The 10,625-nt window shown below is 38.8% G+C and overlaps 1 protein-coding gene across 1 annotated transcript in view; it reads right to left on the reverse strand.

The window, feature by feature from the left end:
* The window catches only part of LOC111574855 (myosin heavy chain, fast skeletal muscle-like), a 35,841-nt gene extending 25,285 nt beyond the window's left edge, over positions 1-10,556 (reverse strand). The window contains exons 1-20 of the mRNA XM_055005106.1: positions 7,074-10,556; positions 6,785-6,996; positions 6,345-6,488; positions 6,106-6,262; positions 4,990-5,017; positions 4,770-4,881; positions 4,580-4,672; positions 4,379-4,442; positions 4,197-4,295; positions 3,998-4,101; positions 3,775-3,913; positions 3,584-3,702; positions 2,468-2,617; positions 2,214-2,384; positions 1,821-2,130; positions 1,600-1,691; positions 1,278-1,365; positions 454-571; positions 246-369; positions 18-154 (exon numbers count right to left, since the gene is read on the reverse strand). Coding sequence (XP_054861081.1) covers positions 18-154; positions 246-369; positions 454-571; positions 1,278-1,365; positions 1,600-1,691; positions 1,821-2,130; positions 2,214-2,384; positions 2,468-2,617; positions 3,584-3,702; positions 3,775-3,913; positions 3,998-4,101; positions 4,197-4,295; positions 4,379-4,442; positions 4,580-4,672; positions 4,770-4,881; positions 4,990-5,017; positions 6,106-6,262; positions 6,345-6,488; positions 6,785-6,988 — 2,453 coding nt within the window. The 5' untranslated portion in view covers positions 6,989-6,996; positions 7,074-10,556. The remainder of the gene's footprint in view (positions 1-17; positions 155-245; positions 370-453; positions 572-1,277; positions 1,366-1,599; positions 1,692-1,820; positions 2,131-2,213; positions 2,385-2,467; positions 2,618-3,583; positions 3,703-3,774; positions 3,914-3,997; positions 4,102-4,196; positions 4,296-4,378; positions 4,443-4,579; positions 4,673-4,769; positions 4,882-4,989; positions 5,018-6,105; positions 6,263-6,344; positions 6,489-6,784; positions 6,997-7,073) is intronic.
* Between the last annotated feature and the right edge of the window lie 69 nt (positions 10,557-10,625).

The raw sequence follows: 10,625 nt of genomic DNA on the forward strand, positions 1-10,625 counted from the left end.
TTTGATGATGGCCTCACCTTTGTGCAATTAAGTTGGAGAACTCTTTTCTCATCAGATAACCGCGACACAGAGCTTGAGTCTGGGTAACGAGAGAGACCAGCTTTTCATCTCGCAGCTCCTCCAGAGTGCCGAGTAAGCCAGCTTTGAAGAAGACCTTCAACAAAACAGCTTTAATTCATCAATTTACATCAATTTAGTATCTCGGTGATACTTCACCCCCCTCTATGACGCATTTGGACGCATACCTTTGTTGCACCGAATCGGTACTGTGTGTGGTCAATGTCAATCGAACCAAGAAGCTTCTCAGAGGCTTTCTTTCCATCGATGAACTGTCCCTCAGGGATGGCACTGGCATTCAGGATTTTGTATCTGTTTGGATGTGGATAAAGATAGATATTCACAAACTGGTATAACTTTGATTGGAAGGAAAAGTAGGTAGGACTCAATGTTGACCTCTGCTTGAAGTCAGCATAAATAATCCTGCTGGGGAATCCCTTCCTGCAGATCCTGATACCCTCCAGCACACCGTTACAGCGCAGCTGGTGGATAACCAGGTGGTTGTCCATGATACCTGCAATCAGGTTGACATAAGCTTAATGAGGTCAGACAAAGGAGTATATTTGATCATTTTTGTCTTTAACTGGGTCTACAAGTTTTTATATTTGGGTTATTACATATCAAATCATCTGCTTTATCATCTGTGAACTGCTTGAATCTCTAAAATGAAATCTGTTAAATATTAGATTGATATATCAAGTACTTTCTAGAAATCACTTGAAAAGGATTACCAGTACTTTCAGCACATTTTTCTTTTACTTTGCACATTTGAAATTTGAGGCTGTGTTTGAGTCAAAGTATCTCAGGAACTATTGAAGATAAAAGCTTGAAATTGAAATTTTCCATTTCTCATCATGCCATTCATCCAGAATCTGAAATATTTCACAATTAGATTATATAATTTCAGATTATGGGTAAGTTAAAGTAAAAATTGAAGCTGCCATTAAAAGTCCCATCTCTGAGCACACATTAATAAAAAAAAAGATATGCAGAGGTCAAGCACGGTATCTTCTGAATAATATGTAGTTGTATGTCACAATAAATCCAACAAAACATACAGAATACATTTTTCATGAAATACTTAATCTATACTTGAAATTTTAAAATGGTTCTCCAAAACTAACTAAGAAAACACTTTTTAATGCTATAAGGTAAATCAGAGATGATTGACCAGAAAGTCTTCTACAAAGTTCTTAATTTGAGATTGAATATGTGCATACCTGGTGTTTTAATCTCATTTGGAATCAGGCATCGCACAAAGTGGGGATGTGTGCTCCTCAGGTTTGTCATTAGTTTTCCAAGATTTTCCTACAAGGGAAGACACATATTTGCCACATATTTTGGCACTACAAATAAAAGTTGGCATCAAACTTTGTGTTTCTTGCCCTGATTTAGGTGCCACTCAAAGCTCAACAACCCAACTACGCATTATTAGTTCGCTGGTGGAGCTTCTTAAAAGTACATGCAGACTCCACCTTGAGGGATCAATACAGGCTGGAAAGGTTGTAATAATCTGTCCAGAGATTATTATCACTCCTGTACCCTGAAAACAGCAGATACAGTCTGAAAGGAGCCACCCTTCTTCTTTCCTCCTTTCTTTCCACCTTTGCCACCTCCAGCATCACTACTTGATTCTGCAAAGAAGAAAAAACACATTAGCTCACATTTGCAAAGGGATTAATCCCGGTGCATTTCTTAGACCCCTTTGATGGGACTTTTTCTCTGTGTTGATGCTTAAAATCCCAACACTGTGATCACTGTACCTGTTTCTGCACCAGAAAATGAAGCATACAAGTAAGCCAACAGTTTCATCGATGACTTCTGGTAAAGCTGCACCACCGACTCATTCAGTGGGTCTTTGTTCTTCTCCAGCCAGCCAGTGATGTTGTAGTCCACGGTGCCGGCGTAGTGCACCAGAGTGAAGTGAGCTTCAGGCTTGCCTTTGACAACCTTCGGCTTTTGGAAAGCATTATTTTTTCCAAGATGCTGGTCGTAGAGTTTGTTCTTGAAAGAAGTGTCTGAGGCCTTGGGGAACATACACTCCTCTTCAAGGATGGAGAAGATGCCCATTGGCTGTTGAATGCATCATGGGTACATATGAGATATGGTTTCTAAAATACCATTCAAAGCATTCATGATTAGTAAACTGATTCTACCTTTTCAATGAGCTCAATGCAGGCAGCCAGGTCCATCCCAAAGTCAATAAACTCCCAGTCGATTCCTTCCTTTTTATATTCTTCTTGCTCCAGAACAAACATGTGGTGGTTGAAAAACTGTTGCAGCTTCTCATTGGTGAAATTGATGCAGAGTTGCTCCATGCTGTTGAACTATGACAACAACCCAACATCAACACATGACTCAACCATGAAAAAGTACATCTGGCTATTGGAAACCAGCAACTGAAACTCACATCAAATATTTCAAATCCAGCGATGTCCAACACGCCGATGAAGAACTGCCTCGGCTGCTTTGTGTCCAGCATCTCGTTGATTCGAATAACCATCCATAAGAACATCTTCTCATAGACAGATTTGGCCAGAGCACCAACTGCATTGGTGACCTAATTTTGAACAAATTAGGAAAACATAGTTTTGGAGTAATCTTAAACACAAACAAATAAAGGGTGTAATGAAAATGTATTACAGGTACCTTACACTCAGCCCTTTTTGTTGCATTTTATCCACCTGACATGGTATTCATGTTATTGGATTTGTTGTTGAGTGGGACAGTGGGTTTGCTATTTTGTTGCTATTTTACAATCCCAGTGTTTCTCATATGTAGGTGGGAAGCTAACAAGCATGGCAATAAGAGGATGCTGATATTAGACTTCATTTTTGGTGGAACTTAAGGTTTGGTAGAAGTGTTTAAATGAACAGTTACTAAATCTTTTTTCAGATATGAAATAAATTTTAGAGGTCAAGGTTTAAAGAGATTTTTTCTTGTTAGGTCACCTTATAACACTGGTTGGCTTCATCCATGCTTACTAGTAATTTTGTGACCATTGTTATTTTTAAATTCTTCATGTATGTAGCAAAGTAGCTGGAGTCTTGTATCCACTTCTTAAAAAACATCCATGGATTTCACTGGAGATGATTACTGATGTTACATAAGAATATATTTGACATGTTTTGCATAAGGGGAAATAGTTGTACTATTTTGCCCATTTTTTTTTTATCTTGTGTCTGCATCTGCCAGAGGGCCATCACGTAAGGAGTAGGAATCATATTATGTTGATACCACAGCATAAGAGAACTGATGTTCTCTGCAGATAGGTGGAAAAATATATTAATCGATAGCAGCCAAAATGAGCTGGGAAATATCAGCATATTGGATATTAGCAAAAATCCAATATTGTGCAATCTTGTATATCACATACAGATCTAGTATTTCTAGGCAATGTGAGAATTACCTAAAACCTTTATTATAAGAACCAAACTCTATCCTTCTAGATAGACTGTGATTGCAATGAAAAGAATTGTCACTTTTCTTTTCATTAAGGCATTAGAGACCTTTGAGCTGTGACTACCTGAGGGACTGTCTGTCCCTTGGTGACATATTCATTTCCCACTTTCACTCTGGGGTAACAGAGGCCTTTCAGCAGGTCAGCAGAGTTCAGGCTCATGAGGAAAGCGACTTTATCTGCCACTGAGAGACAAACATTACATTTTTAATATCACTTGATTGCTTAATTGATGACAAAAAGACTGAAGTACTCACCCTCAGTGCCATCAGGCTCAGCCTGCTCCTCCCGCTGCTTCTGCTTGAACTTCATGTTCCCATAATGCATCACAGCACCTGTCAGCTTGTAGATGGAGACTTTTTCTTCATTAGTGAAGCCCAGGACGTCAGTGGCAGTCTGTTAGACACGTAAAGTACTGAGCTGAACTGCATAATGTGTGTTAAGTCATTAGAAGTGAACAGACATGAAGAATCAGCTCACATCTGTGGCCACCAGCTCTTCTTTGTCATCGATGCTGGCCACAGTGATCTGCCCCTGGCTTATCATGGGGAAGTCATATGGGTTTGTTGATATGAGAAGCATTTCTGTGGATGAACACAAACAGATCAATTTATGATCTGTTCGAGAAATGTATTCTTTAAACCACGTCGCTCTTTAAGATCTGACATGCTCTCCTTACCTATGAGCTCTGGCTTGTGTCCAGTCATTATCTGATAGAAGATGTGGTAGCTCCTCTCTTCAGTCAACTGGAAAGTCACTCTTGATTTTTCCAGCAAATCTATATGGAATTATAAATAATGATCAACAATTGCAAGGTTTTAGCACACATAATGAACATTATTTAGCTAAAGGCAAACCTACAAGTTTCAATGTCAGCAGAAGCCAGTTTTCCTGTGGTTCCGAAGTGAATTCTGATGAATTTACCCTATGAAATATAAAATCCTCAATAAAATCAGGAAAAGTGCTCATGAAAACAATGCTAAAAGTTTAAAAATTAGGGTTATATGAATAAAACAACCTACACTATCCATGTTGCACCATTTTAACTTTGACAAGACTTACAAATCTTGAAGAGTTGTCATTCCTCACAGTCTTGGCATTCCCAAAGGCCTCCAGCAGAGGGTTCGCTGAAATGATTTGATCTTCCAGCGTCCCCTGGAAAACAAATCCAGCTCTGTCACAATCTCATAGTTTTTAGAATCAAACCTTATTACATTGATCATGAGCTGGACTCCTGTCATGGTTCCATTACCTGCATTTTGCCTGATGAGTGCTCCTTCTTGTCGCCACCAGCCACTGCGATTGTCGCAAAGTACTGGATGACGCGTTTGGTGTTGACAGTCTTTCCTGCACCAGATTCTCCACTGTGAACACAGAACAGAAGAACCTGAACACAGCACATGAAAACAAGCTTGAAATTTTTTAGAGTTTGAATTATGAGGCACATTTTAATTTCTACGCAACAGACTCACGTAATCAGGACAGACTGGTTCTCACGATCTGACAAAGAAATGAGAAGGAATAAAAAGACAGCTCTGGCTCAGTGACATGAAGTATTTTGGATTTTCTGCAGTTTTAATTGCACTCAAAAGAGGGGTGAAATGTAACTTAGAACATTTACTCAAGTACTCTACTTAAGTAAAAGTTTGAAGTAGTTAATTACTTTGTTGTCATGCTAGTTCATAGCTCTATTTTACAACAATTCAGAGGCAAATACTGCATTTGCGAAAACATTTGGTAATACTTTACAAATCAAGATCACGTGAACAGCTGCAGCCCAAAAGTCATTGGACAAAATTTATATTCATAACAATTTAATAATCAATGATCAATGAATAAATTACCATATAATCTTATATAATACTACTAAAATAAGCAGTTAAATCATTTATTCCAGCTCCAACATTACAGTGACAAACATATTAAAACATCAGTAATTATGATCCAATAACAAACATTATTCCTAAAATATGCAAATCTGAATAACGAGCGCTTTTTAAAAAAACTTTATGCATATCGTGATGTTTTTGTTGTTTTATTTAAGTTGAAATTAGAATGGATGACTTTACCTTGTGGCATAACATTTCTACACTGCGGTATTGCTACTTTCACTTGAGTACAAACTTTTTTTAAAGAAGCCAATAAGATTGGAAAACACTGATTGAATCTTAAGAAATGTGTATTTTAAAAGCTTGTTTTATTGTCCATTGTTTGAAACTGTCATCTTAAAATGAACGAAAGCTGTCAGATAAATGTAGTGGAGTTGAAGTATAAAACAGCATAAAATGAAAATTTAGACTTTGAAATACCTCAAAATTACACTTCAGTACAAAATTTGAGTAAATGTACTTAGTTACTTTCCACAACTGCTACTGCTAAAACCCATATAAATGTTGTGAAGTTGAAGCATAAAGTGGCATAAAACAGAAATATTCAAATGCAGTACAAGTGTAATAAATGCAACTTTGCTTAATGATAATCGACCACTGCACATCTGGCAACATCTGACACTGTAACTTAACATCTGTGCTTGTTTAAACAAAGCCATTATTACGATAAAGGCTCAGAGAAATCCTCATTTTCCTCACCTGTGAGCATATTTTGATATGCATTATCAGAAACAGAGAAAATGTGCGGCGGGGCTTCCATGCGTTTCTTGCCCCTGTAGGCTGCCACCACCTGTGGGTCGTACACTGGCAGCCACTTGTAAGGGTTTACGGTGACGCAGAATAGCCCAGAGTAGGTCTGCAGAAGGGAAGAAATGAGAGTAAAGAGGAGGAATTATCGAGACAAACAGAGAGATGAGAACATCCCTGTCATTACTCACATAAATCATCCATGCCGCATAACGATCTTTGAGGTTAAACAGCACAGAGGGCTCATTGAGGTGTGTCATCATGGCCATGTCCTCGATCTTGTCGTACTTTGGGGGATTCATCGGATGGCAATCTTCCTCCTTAACTGTTACAATCTGGAGGAATAAATTGCGAAGATGGAGTGATATTGATTGGAGGAAACAGAAGAGATGTGATGGGATTCAGCAACAAGAGAGTTATAAAATGAAAAGCTACGCAAGTAAAACTCTCGTTTTTATCAAATTCTAATCAGTTTTGCAGTGTTTGATGATGTTATGTTGAAGTATCCTCTATTATTTTTGGACTATAATGCAGCTGGAAGAGGAAACTCATCTGAAACTCCTGCATCATAAGTGTGCAGAGTTTGTAATAAGAAGGGAAAGTCTTTGATGCTGTCTGCAGAAATCTTCACCTCATCAGCTTCAGTCTTCACGGTTGCTTGGCCACCTTCTTTCTGCTGGATGACACCTTTGATGTACAGCTCCTTGGCATCGGGCACAAAGCATGCAGTTCTGGCATCGAACGGCCTGTTCTGAGCCTCGACTCGCTCCTTCTCAGGTTTGCGGAGAAAGATGGCCGCTGGCCCATACTGGGCCATCTCAGCATCGCTACTCATGTTGATACCTCGAGGAAGAAAAAAGTTACAGTTCAGTCAGTTTTTCAAAAGATTTTTGTGAAGTGTATTTTTCTATCCTACTTACCGGGTCACAGACCTCAGTCCTGTTGAATCACAGTGCTGCAGGTCAAACACAGTAAAATGCAGCTCCCAGCTCTCACCAGAAGGGAATATCTTCAAAATGAACACCAGCAGGAGGTCGAGGCTCCTTTTTATCAACATGAATGTGCTGCTGAAGCGAACCGGATGCTCCAAACTTGGCAATGTCAGTGTTCAAATGTCAATCAAGCTGCATTATCAATCTCTGCTAGACACTTAAATATGGCACAGGATCTCGTAGTGCTAATAGGGACATGTCAGCAGCGGCAGGTGGTGATCCCCAATGACTATTTTTACATGTCTTCCATACTGTCAAGAACTGTCTTTAGCTGCTTAATGTTTTTTTATGTTTGACGTTCTACAGGACATCTCACACTTAATGCACGAGGAATTGATTGACTGCTGTATTTAATGTGACGGTGTTGATTTAGGGTGTAAGAATTTGTCATTGTGTGTATTTATGGGGGTAAATCAAACATAAACGGCGTCCCTGTGATGCATCGTGACCTTCATGTTCTTCCTGCCCTTGAGGACCACCTGCTCATTCACCTCCAAGACTCCTTGTTTGGATTAACTGGCTTTAAGTCAAGACAGATGTCACTACAACGTCAACATCACTTTTCAAAGAGAATATGATTAGGTTTGCTTTTTGATGAGCATGCAGTTCAGACAACTTCTTTTGGGGGAATTTTACATTTGACCTTAGCTTTTTGATTCTACAGCACATACATATTTTGAATACGTGTTCTATCATTCCATGTCCTATGATAAATTTGTAATAAGTACAACTTCTCAGTACCAGCATTTTGTAGGGGACACTGCACATCACATACAGCAGCTACACCTGCTTCCAGCCGATTGGTCAATATAAAAATAGAGTTTTGTAAAGTTTTTGCCAGTAAAACACCAATACAGAATAACAAAAAATAAAAATTTGCAACATCTTTTTTACCCTCTAGAGACTACAATAGAACTATTTGTACAGTGCAGGTTGTTGTTGTTGTTTGTTCTGTTTTTAATGGTATTTACGATATTGCAAGGTCTATTATCAAAGTTCTGCAGCTAAACCTTTTTACTCCGCCAAGGAACATGGCGGAGTTATGTGGCGATCGGCATACGTTTGTCTGTCTTTTAGCAACATCATTCAAAAACGGATTTGGATGAAATTTTCAGGAAAGGTCCGAAATGAAAGAAGGATCAAGTGACTTGATTTTGGCAGTGATGCAGCTTATAGTCTGGATCCACGAATTTGTTCGAGATTTCTGTATCATTGTGAGATAGCTTCATGGCATCACTGTAACTATGACAACAAGTGAACACTATGTCAGCTGCCAAATTTGACATCAGACAGATAATAAATTAGTCTTTGTGGATTTTATAGTTCGGTTAACTCTTTGCACCTTTTCAATCAAGTTCACTGTCAAGACTTTGTAGGAAAAGGCAATCTGAGGCATGCATGTTAATTTACAGCAAATATCACCCTGATGCTTTTGAATTTATAGTCAGCTATATCTATGTCGATCAGATTTCTTCGTGTAGTTTAGCAGTTGTAGTGTTCGAGGTTAGCGATCGCCAGCCACCTTGAGAGAAGTTGTCTGGTTTGTGTGCTTTGTTTACAAGTTAACACCTAACAGCGTCCAGTGTGAACATCACAGGCGGGGTGGAAACACATGGCGACCGCTTTGTGCCGCATTTAGAATAAGCATGGGAGAGTGTTTGTAACTTAATATGTCATCATATTAGGGGGAGATGTGCACGGAAGCAAGTGTGAACAGCAGCTTGTCAGCTTGGAGATACATCCCATCAGTGTGGAAGAGAGCATGTTTATAGGCTTTGTAATACCAGTACAGACACGATAATAAAATCAGCACTTTTAACGTGATGAATAAATACAGATGTAATTCATATGAAGACATTTTACTTGATTACACATATTTATGTGAAACTATATTGTGTAACTATATCGGAAGGACATAAAATCTATTGAATTCCAGTTTTATATTTTGGTCAAATTTCTCATCATCCTTTCAGTGGTCAGTCTCCAAAACTTGAGTAGTGACTGTGGAGTCATAGGTGGATTATGGATTATGAAAAAAATGGGCAGTCCATGAAATATCTGTAATTGATTAATTTTGTGTCTCTGTGGTTTCTTTGTCTTCTAGTATTTGCTTTGTGTCTTTGTACATGAGTTTTTTTCTTTCTACTTGTTTTGTGTCTGTGATTTTTTTGTCTCCTTGTATTCTCTGTGTTTGTAGTTGCCTTCTAGTCATTTAGTGTCTATATGTACTTTTCTGAATTCTTTCTTAAGTCATTGAAGTTTTATTTATTGCTCTATTCCTCTGTAGATTCACTTTGTGTGTCTTTGTAGTCACACTATGGTCATTTTGTGTCTCCCTGTAGTCATTGTGTCTCTTGTCATTTCATGTTTCTTTGTAATTGTGTTGTTGCTGTGTTGTAGCCTTTTACGTTTTCTTGCAGGCATTTAGTGTCTCTTTCTAAGTGTGTAGTTGTTGCTTTGTGGACATTTTTTGTCTCTTTATTGTCATTTAGTGTTTCTTTGTAATTGTGCTGTTGCAATGTCATAGTGTTATAACTTTGTCTCTGTCCTTTGCTATTTTGTGTTCTTGTTTTCGTAATTTGTGGTTGTTTTTTGTCTTTGTAGCCACACTATGGCCATTTTGTGTATTTAAGAGATATTTTTCATCATATCACAGCCATTTTGTGTCTCTTTGTGATTGTCTGTATTTTGTCTTTTTGTAGCTGTTTCGTATCTTTGTGTCATTTTGTCTCTTCGTGATTTTCTGCCTTCTACATCTTGTAGTTGTTTGGTGTGAACAGTCGCTTCATATAGAGGCGCTGGTTCAGGGTCCCCATGACTTATTCAGGCCCCTGTGTGGCTCATTTTGTAATCCGTCCGTGTGCGAGGTGTGTAAATGACCCTAGAGTCTGACTGAAGATGTTGACGAGCTGTCTCCGCCTGTCCACTGAAGTGTCCTGTTTCTGTTAGTGCAAACAACAACCTGTCAGCTCCTCACGCCCTCCTCCTCCTCCTCTCTCCTTGGAGGTTACCTTCAGCACTTGTACGTAACCCTCCTTGCTGACAGTCACACATGCACAGGGGTAACTCTAACCCTGCTTCACGGGGATTTCTACAAATGTCACGAACATACCAGCTGCTGCTGATTATTGCGGCGCTGACAGCAGTGAAAAAGGTAGATTTTCACAAGGTCCACTTTAACTCACATGCTGTTCCATTATGCAGTTATCAGGTCAGTGGTGCTCGGTATTTATCTCATGTCTCATGGTGTTCTGCCGTGGCTGTGAGCCCGTGCTAATGTGATTTTTACATTTGAATTGTTGAGTAACTGCAGTGTTGATGAACAGATTTTCATTATTAGCTGTGCGCCTCAGTTGTTAGTTGCAATCTAGAGCGTGGTAGCTGCATCTTAGTGGAACCATGATGTTTTAATGCAATAATTGTTCTTCAGCTTATCTATTGTGAGAATATTATCTTCTTCAGAATGCTACTACAATCTAA

The sequence above is a fragment of the Amphiprion ocellaris genome, chromosome 19, assembly GCF_022539595.1.
Source record: "Amphiprion ocellaris isolate individual 3 ecotype Okinawa chromosome 19, ASM2253959v1, whole genome shotgun sequence".
In the NCBI taxonomy this organism is placed as follows: Eukaryota; Metazoa; Chordata; class Actinopteri; family Pomacentridae; genus Amphiprion; species Amphiprion ocellaris.